General features: G+C 43.7%; 1 protein-coding gene across 4 annotated transcripts; it reads left to right on the plus strand.

The window, feature by feature from the left end:
• Positions 1 to 837: 837 nt before the first annotated feature.
• Positions 838 to 16,645, plus strand: RNF4 (ring finger protein 4). 4 transcript variants are annotated; one of them, XM_032920056.1, is made up of 10 exons: positions 850 to 882; positions 3,628 to 3,731; positions 4,216 to 4,290; positions 7,058 to 7,223; positions 7,702 to 7,822; positions 8,926 to 9,005; positions 10,119 to 10,128; positions 11,560 to 11,725; positions 13,456 to 13,504; positions 13,844 to 16,645. In XM_032920056.1, exons 4-10 carry the CDS (start codon positions 7,215 to 7,217, stop codon positions 13,991 to 13,993), a joined length of 585 nt encoding a protein of 194 aa, XP_032775947.1. In that variant the 5' UTR covers positions 850 to 882; positions 3,628 to 3,731; positions 4,216 to 4,290; positions 7,058 to 7,214; the 3' UTR covers positions 13,994 to 16,645. The 4 variants fall into 4 exon arrangements, with proteins under 4 accessions (XP_032775948.1, XP_032775949.1, XP_032775947.1 ...); XM_032920057.1 differs by lacking the exon at positions 3,628 to 3,731 and having other exon boundaries at positions 838 to 882; XM_030492296.1 differs by lacking the exon at positions 850 to 882 and having other exon boundaries at positions 2,951 to 3,731.
• Positions 16,646 to 17,811: the final 1,166 nt, after the last annotated feature.

The following is a 17,811-nucleotide window of genomic DNA, read 5'->3' on the forward strand; positions in this document are numbered from 1 at the left end:
TTCTGGGGCAAAGCCCATGTTCAGCAACTGCCTGGCAAGGTGATCCCATCTGCCCTAGAGAGCATAGGTATTTTGTTATTTAGATGAAAACAAAGACACAGAGATGGCTATGTTGGAATGGCGCGCAAAAGTCCCCCAACAAACCTAGTACAAATCTTGAGTGCTGTTCACCCATAGGAGAAGGCAAGAAAAATCCCCAGGAAAAGCTGGGAGTTTTATCTACAGTCAAGCAGTCAGGCACAGGGCAGGAAGAGCTAGGAAGGGCCAAGATGATCCTTGCACTAAGGCAGTTGGGGAAAAACCCTTCTTGATGGTGTGAGGGTATCAAAACACCTGTTTATAACAAGTTACGTGGAGGAGCTAATTTTAACACAGGCAACAGATCACGATCTTCCAAGCCAATGTCCCTGACGAATTTCGTTCAATGTATTGGAAATACTTCCAGAAGATGAAGGGGAGTGTGTGAGGGAGGGAAGAAAACGGACCCCAAAGCTCTCTCTCTCACACACACCCCAGAACAACAGCATTGTAGAACACAGCAAAAGCCCTGTCCTGCCTCGGCCGCCCCTTTCAGGGTCCGTCAGGGCCGAACTAACCCCGGGGCCGACGACGAGCTCCCAATGGCGGCCAAAGCGCCCGGCCGTGAGGGGGCTGCCGCCCCGCCACACACAGGCCGCGCGCCGACTCCGCCCCCACCACAGCGCGAAACTACAACTCCCAGCAAGCTCTGGGCGCGGATAAGAGGCGGGGCCGCACGCCCCCTCCGCTTCCTAATTGACGTGCTTGGCAGCCACTCAGCGAGCTGCGGCAGAGAAGTCAGCCCAATGGCGGGCGAGCGGGGGCGGGCGTTGCCCTGCGCTGCTGCCGGGCCGGGCGCTGAGGGTGAGTGCTGCAGGCCGAGGGGCTCTGTGCTGGGGGTGGGACCGGCGCCCCGGAGCGGCACCGGTGCTCCCGGCACCGCCCTGTCCTTCTGAGGTGCCCGGGGCGGGGGGCGGCAGGTGAGGGGTGGGGGGGAGCGGGGCGGAAGAAGGGAGAGCCGCGCCCGGCCGCCATGGGGGAGGGGCGGGCCGGCCCTGAGGGGAGCCGGGAGGGAGATGGAGCTTCTTCCGCCAGTGCGCGGAGCCGGGCCCTGCGCGGTGGGGCCGGGAGGGCGCTGCCCCCTTCTCCGGCGTGAATTGAGCCCCTTCTCCCAGGCGCGGCTGTGCCCACGGCGGTGGCGGCCATGAGGGGTTTCCCCCCACCCCCTCGCGCAGCTCCCGGCCTGCTCTCGCTCTGTCTGGGGCGCCGCGGCCTCGGGGTCCGGTTCCCCACAACCTCCGGCCGTATATGGCTTGTATTTTAACATTTCCACCTCTCCGGGAGACTCCGGGGCTTGCGAATGCCGCTGCCCAGCTCTGCGGGCGGGCGGCAGCTCTGAGGTCGCAAGACGGCGGGGCCCGCGGCCGCTTCCTGCCCCGTGTTCCGTCGCGGAGTGGCCGGTCCCTGTGGACAGAGACGGGCTGCTCCAGCCTCTTGCGGTGCTCGCTGGGTCGTAAGCTGCATTTACTGTGAGGGCCGTTCAGAGGGTGTCCTAAAGTGGCTGAAAGAGACAAGTGCCGCTGGCGTTCCTCTGGAGGAACAGGAGCGGCTCAAAGCGGGCAGTGGGTGCAGCTGCGGGGGGTTAGTCTGTCCTTCCGTTCTGTGTGACAGCGGGAGTGGAGGGAATGCGTCTCTCCTACCTCAGCGTCCCGCTGCACTTCCATTACAGGATATGTAAACACTCAACTTCTTTCTCCTTTCTTCTGATTTTGGGACTATCGAAAGTAAGCTGTAGGATCTCTTAGAGAAACTAATGCACATGGAGCAGCGAGCAGCTTTTCCTCTGACCGGTCTTCATCTGCTTTTGTTGTTTCTGAAATAGGACATCTGCCCAACAAAACTTTTTGGTGTGTTCCATTCTGTGGGTGTTTTATTAACTTCTTTATTTAAACTTGGGGTTCTTGTCTGTAGATATAGCTGACTGCTTAGATCAGGCAGGGTAGTATATCTTTATCTTGATATCTTTCCTCTTTTTATAGTGCTTCTCACCAAGCTTTTGTAGTGTGGGACTGCTCGACCTAATTTGCATAAAATGTAATAGACTCAGGTTCTGCTTTCACTGAAGTTGCAGTAGCGCACCTGAAAAAAGTGAGAATGTCTTTAAAGGTACTGGAAATACACATGATAGGAAAGTTTTCAAAGAGTAAAATGGCAGATTACTGTTCCCTGTGATGATAAAAAATGTAAGACTAGCAATTCGATTGGTACACGCGTGTTGTGACCACAGAAATTATTTTTATACCTGATGCATCTTTAATACTGTGTTTCCTGTTTTTAGGAGTGCAGAGAGAGGCCTAAAGAGTAGAAATGAGAAGCAAAGTCTTAAAGGCATAGCATATCATACTTTCACAAATACAGTGCATACTGTTCTTTGTCATTGTGCCTTGCACACACCAAACATTTAGGCTGACTGCTTTCTTCCAGTAGTTACTTTAGTGTATTTGTAATGCTCAGGATGAATATGGAGTAAAGTCTCCCTTGTGTTTGTGAGACATGAGCAGCCCTGAGGAGCGATGTGGGGGTGTTGGTTGACCAGAAGGTCAGCATGACCCAGCAATGTGCACTTGTATCCTGGAGACGAGAAGGCTCTGTGGGGAGACCTTGGAGCAGCTTCCAGTGCCTAAAGGGGCCTACAGGAAAGCCAGACATGGACTTTTGACACAGGCATGAGTGATAAGACAAGGGGGAGTGGCTTTAAACTGACAGAGAGTAGATTTAGATTAGGTACTAGGAAGAAATTCTTCACTCTGAGGATGGTGAGGCACTGGCACACGTTGCTCAGAGAAGCTATGGCTGCCCCATCCCTGGCAGTGTTCAAGGGCAGGTTGGAAGGGGCTTAGAACAACTTGGTCTAGTGGAAGGTGCCCCTGCCCACAGCAGGGGAGTGGAACTGGGTGATCTTTGAGGTCCCTTCCAATCCAAACCATTCTATGGTAAAAATGTCTACTTCTTGCTTAAGCTAACTTCTCTTAATTCATGCCAAGCATGTGGGAGACCAAGACTTTGTTTTCAGAGTGGGGTAAGAAAAGTTCTCAGTTTATGTTGTCTAGGGAATCCATTATTTTGTATTATATTTCAAACATGTTAAATTAGGTCAACTTGAACTCAGTGAAATATAGAGGAAAAAATTTAAGAGGAGACTTAAATTGATGGATACGGACATCAATATTCTTTTACTCCTAGTGTAAATATTTGTAGTTTAAATGGCTTTATCTTTATTTTTCTCACGTATCTACCTATAGAGAGAAAGATTGGTGAATATAGTCTTTAAAATGCTTGTGAGTTAGCTAGCATAAATCTTGGACCGTTGTTATGAAGACAACATTACTTAAGCCCTTGGGAGAGCTAAATGTCAGGGACAGTAACTGCCTGCACAGGGCTCTATGTATGAGAGGAAGGAGGAGGTGTTTTTTCTGGTACTCTATCATCCTGCAGTGATGCAACAGAAAGTCCATAAAAGTTTAAAGTATTTATTGGCTTGCTGACGTGATCTGCTAAGTTTTCACATTAAAAAAAAAGTCTTCTAAAACTTTTAATTCTTAATTCTAGAATTTTCATTTGATGTCTGAATGCATCTTGCTACAGTGGAATAGATGAACTCACTGACAGCTTCAGCTGGAGTTATTTGATGCTTATGGGTTGAGGAGGGAGAGGTTGGTACAGTAAATCTATATACATTATCCAGTGTTGAGAGTCTTGTGACTGCTGGAGGAGGAGCATATAGACCTTATTTAATCTGGGCTATCCAGTCCCGTATAACAAATCCTATTATTAGATCGGGTGGTCCTGAGGTTTTGAAAATCTTTAAGGAATTCTTCTTGATGAGTATGTCTCTAAATGTGCAAAACTCAGAAGTCATCTTCATTCTTAACACTACTAACTTGATCTGTGTTGTGTTCAAGAAAGTCAGCTTTGCTTTATTATTACTGTCCATTCTAACACTTTGGGCAATTAACTTTTAGATAAGCCATAACATGTGGAAATCTATAGCCCCACAGAAGAGTTTTGTTCTTACAAGACAGAAATGTTGCTAGTTCATGAGACTCTTAACAAATTCCAGCAGTCTGATTTTTGTTGTAAATATGACTCTCCTGAGTTGTGTTGATACTGATGAACCTGCTTATGATTTATTTTAAGGTGGCTTTACAGTGGCGAGCTTCCCTATGGTTATCCATTCTCAACTTTCTTCTGTTTCAGAAGCTTCTGAAGAGGGTAAGATTTGAGCCATTTGCAGCTAGAGTATTTGTATCTTATGTGTAATCTCAGTGTTGAGTATAAAGAAAGCCTACTGCCAATGTTGTAAGATTCTGAAAATTAAGCCATCTAAATAGCAGTGGTGCTCTCTGTCACTTAGTTCAAGAAGTGACTGTTCTGTGTTGCATTTGAGGTCTGGTAATAGATCCTCTGAGACATGTCATAGATAAATAATCTGTTAGATTTATTCTTCTGTGATGACTCTTCTTTGGCACTTAAGCCACTTGTGGACAAAGAGAAGCTGTGCAACATTTAATGTTTAAAGTCATCCCAAGTGTTTTCTCCCCCCATATTTTTAACCCCTTCTAAAGATGCTTTGTTAACATACCATTGTGCTGGGTTGTAAGCAGTGTTAAATCTGAAAAACACCAGGTCTCATGAAACCTTCTGGGCGCTTTGCATCCAAACCTGTGCTGTCTGTGAATGCATCAGGCGTGGGTATCACTGTCTTTTAGCAGTGCAGATGCATCGGTGTATCAGATTGGTCTTAAAGGTTCTATTTAATAACATGTCTATCAACTGATATAAAGTTTATTTCTTTATACTCCTCAGCTGTGTGTACCAACCAACATTTCCTGGCTTTTTAGTGTCCAAGTATTTATTTTTTTTCCAGATCCATATCTGAGGAAAATCAAGGAAAATGTCTCTTGGCTTTCTTATCAATTTCTTTCCATCAAGAAATGGATTCTAATTAGAATCCATTAGATTAGAAAGAATCTAATGGCGTAACTTCCTAATATACCTCAGATGTTTCTCAGTCTTGTTCATTCTCCTGCTGAGTGTGGAAAACTGCTTTGCTGAACTGGTTTTCAATTACAGTTTTGTAGCTGTTAGAAGAAGATGTTAGCTTGGTTTTGAGCAACTAGTTTGAAAGAGCAGATGTGCTAGGTTTAGGGATGATTTTCTCCCTTGCTGTGTGTCCTACTTGCTTCATCGTCTTCTTCCCCTTGTCTCCAAAATGTTCCAAACATATAAATAACAATCATATGGAGTGAGGAACTCCTAGTGCACCTAGAAAGTGTACTCACAGAACAGTGCCTCTGATTTGATTTGTATGAGTGGAAAATTAGGTATGGTCTTGGTTTAAAAGTTCTTGTTCCCTATTCCAAAAATTCAGTGAAGTGAGTAAAATAGGATCTTCCCAAGAATGGTGACATTAAATCTAGACCTTAAGAGCAGTGGGGTGAAGTGTGCAAGAGAACTTGCATTACCTGGACACAGAATGTTAAGAAAATGGTTGTGTAGGTGAGTCCTGCATTGAGGAAGGAGAGACTGAAAGTGAGTTCACAGCTTTCTCTGATAGCAAATTCGGAACCTTAGTCTTCAGCATCCCAGGTGAGAACATAAGGCTATTACTTACATCTGCAAGAAAAACTCTGTAAAAAAGCTATATGTATAAGTTGAGACTTTTAAAAAACAAAACATCTTAAATCTTAAAAACTATCAAAACCAATTAGGCTCATATTGGGAGAGACAGTTAAGCATAACAGTTCTCAAAATTTCATGCACTGTGACCAGAATCTGGCTGTGGGCTCACCGAGTGTTACATCTAGCATATAGCAAATGGTCCAAGTCAAAAAAGCAGGCTCACCTGCTTACAGCTTTTGCAATCCAGTGATAGTTTTGAAATGAAAAAATGGGAGGAAAAAAAAACTTGAATGGTGTATTGTATTGCTTAAAACTGTGCCTAAGTGTGTCTTCGGGCTTAGTAAAAGTACCAAATTTAGCATAAGGATTTTTCTCAGGCATGTTTTGTTTTAGTAATGTCACAGTTCAGTGCTACTGGGTCTTTTAAGTAAGTGATTTAAGAAGTACAGAAAGAAAGTTTGAGGGGAAAAAAAAAAAATCAGGCTTCCTTTAACTCATGGTAATGACTGAGTAACAGTTCCATTCCATCCCACTGTGTGGTCTCAGTGTTTCTTAATCTAAGAATAGTTTAATAGTGTATGTGCTGGTCTTTTCAGTGTAGATCAAGGTCAGTATTGGGAAGACAGTTCTGCAGTGCTTGTTTAATATAATTGGGGTTTTTTCCTGGTCCCTGCACTGTATCCGCTCTGCAGCTCCTCGTTGTGTGTTGCTCACGTGATAATTGTACCATGAGCAAGCTTTAAGATGTGAACTTCAGTATCACATCCGCTACTCCTAACCGCTTTTGTGCTTTTCACCTCTTCCTGCTTAGCAGTTCATTGTGTGGTGGGGCAGGGCACGCACACCTACAGTTAACTACAGCATAGCTACTGTAATCTTGTATTCTCTTGCAGATCAATGAGTATTTCTAAACTGAAATTTCTTTGCTCCACTTGCTTGAGATTCCCCTCGAAGTGTTCAGCTCTCACCTGTACGAGTATGACGATGGGTGGTAGAACAGACTTTTTTGTTCTGTGAAGATGGATATGTATAAATCACAATTCCCAGTGGTGCCTGCCCACACACAAACATTGCCTTAAGAGTCAGTCGGTTGCTTTCAAAGTGAATTGGGATTCCTCAATATTTTTCTAGTTTGTTAATAAACTAGCTTATTCTACTGTTTAGTTTAGGAAATGGGTAAAAATGCGAGAGAGTTCAGGCCCAGCTGCAGGTGTCTGAGGCCCAATTACCAAATCTGAGGAATCCCCTCTAGCTTTGGACAGAAAGTGGTGAGTCAGGAGTGGGAACCTTGGAGGGGGGCTTTATTGAAGAGGACAAGCATTACAGATAGGTAATCTTCTCTCTTCTTTTCTTATAGGTTTTGAAGAACATTGTTCTCAGGCAGTGAGCCATCTGCACTTTTGAATAGGGTGCCACCTGAAGGAGTCAAAGGAATCGATAGTTGTCGCTTCTTTGCAATTCCTCTTTTGTATTTGAACCTCTTCCTTTCTCTGGGTTTTCATCTGAGAAAGACCATGAGCTCAGTAAGTATTTTAGTGCTCAGTGCAAACCTGGTTCTTAAAATGAGTTGTTTCTGGCAACCTCCAGAAATGCTTTGAATGAGTTTGTAGGAAAGGCACCGGAACCCAAACCTCTGAAAACTTCACGTAACTGCATGTTCTGTGATACTTCAGTATTTAAATCTCTCTAGAAGCTAGCGGTAGGTCAGAAATGCTTAGAATGCAAGCAAAAGCCTGTGAACTAGTGAACTAGTCTTTCTCCTCTGCAAACCCTCAAGAATTGTCTTGTCTTAGTGACATAAGTGGTAAGAGAACTGGGGTGATGTCTTTTCCTCGCTGCAATGTGTTCAGATAGGAATGACCCATCCCGCCATTGGCTGCATATGACAGCCTTTCTAGGGAGGGTTTTGTGCATCCTTGTGTGCTTTTATTGGTGCTGCAGAGATGAGGGACACATGAAAATGACTCCTAAAGAAAAGGCTCTGGCTTTATTCTGTCTTAGGGCCAACGCAAGCGCCGTGGAGGAGCAGTTAATTCCAGGCAAGCTCGGAAGCGAAACAGGCTGATGGCTTCTACAGCAGAAATGGCTTCAGAAGCAGAGCCAATAGAGCTTGAAGAAAGTGGTAAGCTTTCTTTTCCACTTGGTCAGATGCTAAACTGCTTCTGGAGGCTTGGGATCCCACTTGACGTGTGTTTTTGCCAGTTGCTAGGCCCCTTCTGGGGTGCGAAGGGAAACCTCGGATTTTACAAAGTGTCTAGTGCCCATGGCAGGGGTGTTGGAACAAGATGATCTTAAGGTCCTTTCAACCCTAACTAATCTGTGATTCTATGGAATCTACAAACAGCAAGCATACTCATAACTGACTGAGTTGGATACTGAGATACAGTACATTCTTCACTCTTGATAGATGAGGTATGTAAGAAAACGTGCTCAAGTGCTGCTCAAACTCAGTTGGGGAACTCCCAAGTTTTAGAGAAGTAATCAAGACTTTGTCATCAGTGGTGCCCCATTCCTCAAGGGAAGATTTGTGGCATGGTACTGTAAAATTATTACATCCTATGGGATTCCTGTTTTATTCTGTGTGATCCACATTGTCCTATGTTAGATGAATAATCTGTTGCCGCGTACCTACCAAAATCTGTTGTTATTAGTTGTGCCTCGTCCCTCAAGGGAGAGGCAACTCCTGGTCAGTACATTCCTAGAAAATGTATCAGAAACAAAAAAGCCTCATTGACCTCTTAAATAAAATTTTACATTGTGTTCTGAAATCCTAGTAAAGATTAAAATTAACTATTGGTCTCCTGGTTATTACATGGTGTTTTTGTTGTGCATTTGACTATGATAGTTTGGAAGAGACATGAGAGAGGAACTTGTACAGCATGGTACTCTAGTTCTTGTGTCCTATATGATTCATGTTTTCTATTGCGTGATAAACATTTTCCTGTGTGAGATGTTAGATAACCCATGCCTCCTGCAAGCTGTTACCGCACAACAGAATTGTATGAGGAGCTCAGCTGCTGCTCCTCTTGCACTGCAACTTGCAGAAGACTGGTGGTAACACTCTATGTGGACCCATGAGGGCAAAGCTTGAGCGAAATCTTGGTTACGTTTAGGATGAGAAGAGGGATAGGGCAAGATTGAATCATACCTCAGACTGTTATGTAGCAGCAGGCAATCTTACTCCTCTGTGATCTCTGATCTTGCTTCTAACGTTCTGTTTTTAAGCTGGTGAAGAAGTAGTAGACCTCACATGTGAATCTTCTGATCCTGTAGTCGTTGATCTCACTCACAACGATTCTGTTGTGGTAAGTAGTGAATGACACTTACCTAAATCTTGTAGGTGGATTGGGTTTGTATTGTACTCCTGACAGAATCTGAATTTAAGGACATATTTTAAGGTCGAAGTTGACTTGTCAGTGCATGAAAGCCATGTGTTGTAGGTTAACAGAGAAGCTGCTCTGGAGGTGTGCTTGCAAATACTGAGAGGGTAATCAAAAATAGCTTTTTGCTTCAGAACTTGGGCAGAACGTACTGGTGATGGGTAACTTAACTTAAGGAAATGCAATTTAAAGTTGAAGGTGTGCTAGATATATCAAAGATATGGGCCAGCGATTTAAATAATAAGTGAAGGAGGTAAGTCTTTGACTTTACAAATAGGAAGTGTTTGGCTGCAACGTTGGTTTAACTTTCTCTCATCACACATATGCCAACTGCAGCTGTAGGTTATTGTACTACAAACCAGTTTATTACTGCAAGAAGCCTTAGAAAAAAATCCACTTCCTTTTCTTACTCCTATGTTTAAAGCTAGAACACATTTGATCCAGTGCACAGTACAGATTATAACTTCAGTTTTGGGATGCCACTACTGCTTTGCAAACCAGAAACAAGCAGCAGTAATGGCATGGAGGGGTATCTCCTGCTGGGATTGTTCATGAGCCTTTGCAAAGGAAAGACCTCAAACTTTACAACATAATCCACATCAAAGAGGACAATGGGTTTGGGGTTTTTTTTCTTCAGCAGCTGTTAATCTAATATGTAGTGTTTGTGGATATCACGCCTGGATTGGCCTGTTTGAGGCAGGGGGAAAAGAGGGGAAAGAATCTTCTCCAGTCTAAATCAAATTAGGGCATACTGAATTTGGGGAGCAGGGAGGAGTGTTCTGGTGCTTCATGAAGTGCCTCCATTTCTATCCCTTTATGGCAGCGTGTGCAAAAGCAACCTCATGTTTTCAGAGCAGCAGCTAATCTACTACTACTGTTAATATTCTTCAGCAAAATGAGGGACTGATATCCTGCCATTCTTAGCTTGTTTTGTTGTCATTGCTTAGCTTAGCTGGTGTTTGTATATAGCACTAGGAGTGCACACCAAAATCTAATTATGTGTTCTTTTCTCTTCCTTCCCATATCTATTGATGCAAGATTGTTGAAGGTGAGTTGACATTTTACAATGGATAATGGGATTGTCCTAAAGTTAATTTTTGTGTGTGCGTGTTTTCCAATGAACTTGGGCAGCCTGGATTGAAACTGCCTTTTCCAAAAGGCAAAGGACAGTGCTAAAGCGACATGTGAATGGGTCTAATCTGTGCCTGATAGTCACTGATGAAGCTTGTAGAGAGTATCTGAAATAAAATTCATCAAGGCTGCTGAAAATACGTTTTCTTGTTTTCCAAATACAGAAATTCTTTAAGGCCAGGGCTGATAATAATCTGAATTATCACTGGCATATCTGCTTTGAATAAGAAAACGCTGAAAGTTTTTCTTAGCTTTTATTGTGAAGAAGGAACTAAAGAAGGAAGTTACTGATGGTCATAATACTTAATTTCATTATCTGGTGTAACATGCCTCAAATTTGATAATAAGTATTAAGAAGTGTAGATTTTTTTTTTCTAATTTAGGTGTTAGAGTAGTTGCAGGTGTAAAGAAGTTTATCCTTTACACCTGAATACTTCTGCAGGAAGGAACTTTAATTTTATGGCAATTTATGTAATTTTGATTGATTAGTTAGTGCTTAATTATTTTTACATGTAAGTGGAGTTGCAGAGATAATTATTGCATGTGGTTTCTAATTGTTAAAAAGTAAACAGCAGTTCTTTAACGTTTGGATGTTCCAGACCAGGGAATTAAAAAAACCCTTCTTTTATCTTGGGCAGTATAATTCCATTTTCAAGTTTTCTTAACGCTGGAGGAAGATGATGAAAAGACACTGCTTAACGCATTATTCTAATTTCCAAGTACTTATCTAAAAAAGATTGATTTTGTAGAAACTGCCTTTGAGTGTAGAACTTTGACAGAGAGTGGAACAGTTTAGAATCATACCTGGATAGAGCAGTGAGGAGCCACAGCAGCTCTATAACTTAAATATTTAGATGTAAGCATCTCTTCCATGACTTCTAAAGCTGTCTGAACCAAGCACGCTTGTATTTCACCAGGTCTTTTTGTTGTGTATGTGCTCCCATGCCATGCAACTTTGAAACTTAACTTCAGTCCCCTCTGAATTTCTCAACATAGTATAGTAGTGTTCTCTGTTAGGAAGAATGGAGAGAGGACGCTTCCCTGTATAGGGGAGATCTGTTCGCAGGTAGTGTAACTGTATGAAACTTAGGACACCAAGAATCATTATGATCATGTTTCAGCAGTTAGTGAATAGAGCAAATTTTTTATGTTGACATGCAGCAGAATATTTACAGTGTCTGGAGGTGTTCCACCTTAATATTTAAGCAACTAGTTTGTTTTTAAGCCAGCTGAGAATGGTCCATTTAAAACGTGAACCATTACAGGCTATTTTTAATCATGCATTTCATGTATAGCTCCAGGGCTATATATTTTATGCTGTATCTAACTTAATAAAGTTAAATTACAGAGAATCAACGACAAAGGAGAAATCTGAGACTCAGAAGCCAACGGCAGTCGGACAGCTGTGTGCTGAGTAGCGATGATGAAGATGAAACGAGAGATAATGATGTGTATGTGACAGATAAAGTGTCTCGAGAATTGGGACCACTGGAAGATGAAACTGCAAGTTCGAAGTATGTATGCTTTATGACCTACCAAACATGGAATTTGGAACTTTTCTTATACATACAGGACTAAGTTACTTTCCTATTGCCTGGCTTATCTTTGAATCTTGCGTTATTCTGGTTAATTCTTTCTTTCAGTGAGGGAACTTTTCTTTCTCATGCATATCGCATAGTGACCAAATGATACCGTTTGCACTTAAGGATAAAAAGCCAGCCCAAGACAAATGGAAACCTTGCATACAACCTTCAAGATGAGTGTGGGGATCTAGCAGGGAAGGGGGATTGGTCATAAGCCATGGCTCATAATGTATTGCATTAACTTTTCATACAAAGCCCTAGTAGTGATGTTAGATATGGAAATATTTTCACTGGTGTTGATGAGGCTTGGTATCATAAGACCATCAGGCGGCAGCATGGCAAATTCCAGTAAGAACTATTACTCATTCACTGCTTTTTTACGTAGTCTGCCAGTTAACTGCCTTTGTCTCTTAGGGCAGTAGAAGTTCTTCCCAAGGTACAATTGCAAGGCAATTGTGGACATAATACTGTTAATAGGCAGGTTTTGTTCTGTCTCGGGTATGTCGTGGTGCTCTGATATGTTTGCATGTAAGATGGAGATCTCACTGTTAAGGATAGGAGCCGTGACAAGAAGGACACTATACTGCGGAGAAACAGTAAACTCCTGCTATAGGAGCACTGCATTATGTTGGGAAAGATGCATGTATTTGCCTAATTAAGTGAAATCAGGTGACCATTTGACTAGGGAATATGAAGAACGTGGAAAGTGTGGTACAAACATTTGTTTTAATTTATTTTTTCAACTGTTAGGGGAGGGAATCAAGGTTTGAATAAACTGGTGGGCTTTGAGCTTTTTAGATTACTGACAGGCAATGAAGGAGAGAACTTGGGTATGGAAATTTTTGATGTCAGGTCTTAAATATGCCACCTCAAGGGCTTATACTGTCATAAAACATAGTGCATTTTGCCAGTGCATTTATAGATTTTTAAGTCATTGATTATTAAAATAATGATATGTATTTAACCAATAACTTAGCTTTCTAAAGTCTAAATAGGGATGTGCAGTAGAAGCAGATGTTTTTCCAAGCTTTTGGCTTCTGCTTAATATGTGAAAAATTCAGACCTAGAATGTAATTACATTTCTACAATAGAACTTCTCAAAAAAAAAAAAAAAAAAAAAAAAAAGGAACCCAAAACCCAACACAAGCTTTTATTCTGTTATTCATTAACTCATGTAACCTTACATACACAGAATGTTAGTAATACCTGAAAGACACACCCAGAATGTCTGAAAATATGCTTCCTATCATGACAGATTTGGTAAGGAAGCAGTTCGTGGAATGAATGGTTTCCAAAGGACAGCTAGATGCTTTTGTCACAAAACCCCTGTTTCTGACCTGTTGATGATTAATGCTGCCATACGTGTGCTGCACTGTGCTACAGCCCGCTGTTACTTGTAAGAGTAGAGCAGGGAGACTGACTGCATCACCCCCCTAATGAGAAGCAAGACCCCGTTTCCTTTAGGGAAGGGGCACCCTAACTGCTTATTCCATGCAACAAATGGAGAGAGTGAAAGATACGCAGGGACCTTCGGATGAAATTCATCGTGGCCAGTCTGTGCAGTCGGGTGATGACAAGACAGTTTAGGTACCAGTGACCCTCAATGCATGGTGACATTAACGGATGCGTGTTCTTTCTGCTTTTCTTCTCTCTACCACAAGGCCATCTGGTACCGTTAGCTGTCCGATTTGCATGGATGGCTACTCGGAGGTAAGGATCTGCATCTTGTCACGGCTTCTTTTTTGTTGGAGGGAGAACAGGGTGCTGGGTGAGCTGAGCATCCCTGCTGGCTGATGTGGGATGCTGCAGACAGCTGGCTTGAGGTACAGACCTCGCTGGGAAGGTCAAACTGGCTTGTAAGTGAAAGTCATTTCTTGGTGGTGTACGTAGTGCCAGAAACACTTCCCAAGGTGGCACTGGAAGATCTTTGGGTTCCTTTAATCGGCAGTGTACTGATTCCAGGCACGCAAGTCCTCTTTGCCTGGTGCCAACAGACCAGCAAAGCAGAATTTTTACACCAAATTCCTCTGGTGGTTTCTTTTCTTCCAGATTGTGCAAAGCGGACGACTGATTGTATCAACTAAATGCGGCCACGTCTTCTGCAGCCAGTGTCTCCGTGATTCCCTTAGGAATGCCAACTCTTGCCCAACCTGTAGGAAGAAACTCACTCACAGACAATATCATCCCATTTATATATGAGTACTTCTATTTCTCAGGACAGACTCCACTGGGATTTTGAGGAAAATGTCATGGTTTCAAAGTTCTGAAGAATTAAAGAGCGGCAGGTTGTGCAAATCCAAACTGATGTTTTTCTTGAGAATACCTTGTACATGTATAGACAGCTTTTTTATTGTCCAGGCTACATCCTGTAATGTCCCTGGTTATAATGTTAAATTTAGGACTGTCTCTAAATTAGACCAGCAGCCTATATCAGAAAGGAAGCAACTAATGCATTTCCTTCCACTTTTTTAATGCTAAGTAAGAGAGGTCTGAATATTTTGTTACTTCTTACTCTTTAAATTATTCCCGCCCTTGCATACAGCTATGGAAGAGTTACTGTTCAAAATACAGATGAGCAATTTGCCAATTCCTTACGCTTTTGCTTCTACCCTGCCAGAAGCTCATGACTATATTGCTTTCTGCTCTTCCACCTTTGCCCGAGTAGAGGTCTCTATTAAATGGACAACCAGGGTGATGCAATCAAATCACCTGCTGTTAACCAGCAGCCAGGTGTTTTAAGCAGAAGGCTTGACCACATGGATGTCCTTAGGAACTCCATGAGATCTGAAGTACGTAGACAAATTGCAGCATGGGCTGCAATGTGAAAATACTTCTTGGAATGTTTTAACTGTGAAGAACTCCCGTAGTGGAATCACAACGCTGAATTTGTTTTCTAACGTGATGAGGTGGTCCCTTGGGTTTACTGCTGTTCTATAGCTCTCTCTCCTGATATCAGAGGAGAATGTAGAAGTCTCTTGGCTTGCTAGTGATGCATGAGGAGCAAATACATGTCTGCTGCCCTCTTGCCAGCTGAATCCCAAAGTACCCACAGATCTTCTACCGTATCAAGTGTCCCCAGCGTAATGCTTCAAGTTCAGTGCAACTGCTTGGCTGTTCTCTCTAGTTGTTACAGTGACACCTGATGGTTTTACCCTTGTTAATAGAATTTGAAAGTAAATAATTGTATTGCCCTGGATTTAGGAAGTGGAGGCTTTAAAGGATGCTTGGTAGCAATATTGTGTTGGCAGCTTGTTGAGAGAGAAGTTTAATCTCCCTTTGCCCTGAGGGTTGTCCAGCTTTCTTGAAATGTGCATCTTTGGAAAAGGAGTCAGAGACATGTTCCTGGAGAAAGCATTCCTGTCTTGAAGCAAGGCAGGAACACACAGGTTTATGCACTGTTATCCAGGCGGCTGTTTTGCTTTTTTCCCCACAGGCCTGAGTTACAAATGTCTGCTTTAAACCTGTAACAGCTAACATCTGCAAGCTGGGATGTGGAATCCCAGAGGAGCCGATACAAACAAATCATTCTATGTAGGTGAGATGATTAAAATCAGTATTCTGTGATCCACATCTGCATCTATGAGAAGCTCCAAAATTAAGCTCAGACGCCTTTTGGCAGCTGGTTGCTCCAGAAAACCATGAGGAGCACTGTTCTGTGTTCTGGGACAGCACAGTTGTAGGATGTGTTTAGTTAATGTTGATATCTGAGGTGTCTTTGCTCACCTGTCCAAGGCATCTGTGGGAAGCCTCCAATGAAAGCAGCTCTCCTAATGAGCTGTCTCAAGTTGTGTTTTGGAGATTGCAACCCAAAAGTAGAGCATTTTGGTTTGTTATGAGGATGTTTAGGGAAGTTTCTGGATGTAGTCATGCAGACAGAGCTTTGTTCCATGAAGGCTTGCTTGAGAAAGGCAATACCTTCCCCACCCTGCTTTGGAATCGCTTGGGTCCAGCGCCGTTATCTGGAATACGCAGTTTCTGCATTGTGGCAGTCTGGGAACTGCTGAGAAGTTACACACGTTTAGTTCCTGTGTGCTCCCCAAGCAAGGACTGCAGGAGTCCTAGGGTAGCGTGGTGGCAACCAGGAGCTGGCGCTTGTGTCCCCAAAAGCAGAGAATGGATAGAGCAACTCTAGAGATTGCTTACAGCGATGGCTGCATGAAGAGAAGCAGCCCAGCGTTAAAGCTGTTGAGGTGTTTTAAGGGCCACAGCAACCGCTTGCTCCCGGTAGCTTACAGAGAAAAAGATGAAGAAAAGAAAAAGGCCAGTTTTCCTTGGGTGCTCCTGCGCAAGAGGGACGAGAAGCAGAGGATTTAGTGGGTAACCTCGGGGGATGAAGGGTGGTCACATCCCTGTGCTTTGTTCACAGTGTACTCGCCGTAGCCTCAAATGACTTTGCACAACTCCCTCTGTGTAAATATCACTTTGTAGGTAGTGTCACCATAAATGGATCCAACTGCAATTCCGATGCCACAACCTGGAGACTATTTCACAAAAAAGTGTTTCTCTTTTGCGTACGCTCTGAAGTGTCACAAATTTTGTGCAACGCAAAAGGAATTTTAAGTCTCAGTCTATGGAAGGAGACTGAATTGCATTACAGGCTTTCTTTTGGGAGGGGGAAGGGCGGGAAGGAACCTGACTACATGGGAGTTCTAGTGATGTTTCACAGTGGCAAGAAATGACAAAGAATATAAAGATTTTTTTCATTATGTAAATGTATCTCTTCTTGTTGTATATAGTTCATTTTTCCTGTATTTAATGGTATTCATGTCTGTCTGTCCCATCTCCTTTGGACTCTGCTGGTAGGCAAACAGTTCTTTTACCAGGTGGAAATAAAACTCTTGATTTGATCAACTGGAAGCTTTGGTTCTTTTAATCGCACTGTGTCACTGAATAAGGGCAGGGGGAAATCCTACATGCCCAAACCTCTGGGTTACTTTGTCTGGCGTATCTTGTATGGGGAGGAGGAGGGAGGTGCTGCCTGGAACAATTTCTAGAGCATGCCCACGAGAATCGTTTCCACATGCAAATGCACGAGGAGGTCTGCTGAATGTCTGCCTTCTGTAACTGGTCCTAGAAAGAGTGGTTTGTGGTGGACCTGAGCAGCTGCTGCATGAGTAAATGTGCTCTTCTGACTGAGGGCAGTGCTAATTGATCTCCTTGAGTGTGTCTGTTTTCTAGTGATCCCTGGCCAGAGCAGACTGCAGCCTTTCTGCATCTTCTGGTTGCACTCTAGTTGTTCCCTGCCCTCCGTGCCCTAGCTGGGGCTCTTCTGGGAAGAAGCTTTACTTTGTAAAGGCAAGCGGCTACCTGTTCTGCAGATTTTCAACAGGGGCGTGCAAAGAGAACTCAAGAGAACCCGCGCCCCTGGACACAGAATGTTACGGAATGTTGCGGTCGCCAGGGCACAGAGTCCTGCGGATGCCGGCGGCTGCGTAGCAGTTCCCGGCTTTCTCTGGTAGGGAGCAGACTCTGAGCCTTGGTGGTGTTCATCCCAGGTGAGAACATCAGGCAATTGGCTCACATTTGCAAAAAAAGACTCTGGAGTAATGAGGGATGGAAGTGTAGATGATCTGCTTCCATCGTTTCCTATCACAGGGAGCAGGAATCTTAAACTATGAGAAACTAATAAGGTTGCTAGAGGGAAGGGTGGTAGGTGTTGGATCTGGCTCATCCTTCCCAAGCTGTGGGGCCCAGAGCTCGAGGGGAGGCCTCGCCAGTGTTGAAGGCAGCGGGATAATCCCCTCTCCTGACCGGCTGGTCACGCTGTGCTGGGTGCAGCCCAGGGTGCGGGTTGCCCCCTTGGCTGCCAGGGCACGCTGCTGCCTCCTCTTGAGCCTGCTGCCAACCAGCACCCCAGGTCCCTTTCTGCAAGGCTCCTCGGCAGCCTCTCCTCTCCCCATTTATGCTTCTAGATGATGTGCTTCTGTGTCCATTGGTGTCCTTGCCAGGTCTTGCCTGAAGTGCCTGCAACCCTTCTTTCGAGAAGAATTACTGGAAGGTGCCAACTCCAGAAATCT

The sequence above is a fragment of the Strigops habroptila genome, chromosome 7 (genome assembly GCF_004027225.2).
Source record: "Strigops habroptila isolate Jane chromosome 7, bStrHab1.2.pri, whole genome shotgun sequence".
Classification (NCBI taxonomy): Eukaryota; Metazoa; Chordata; class Aves; order Psittaciformes; family Psittacidae; genus Strigops; species Strigops habroptila.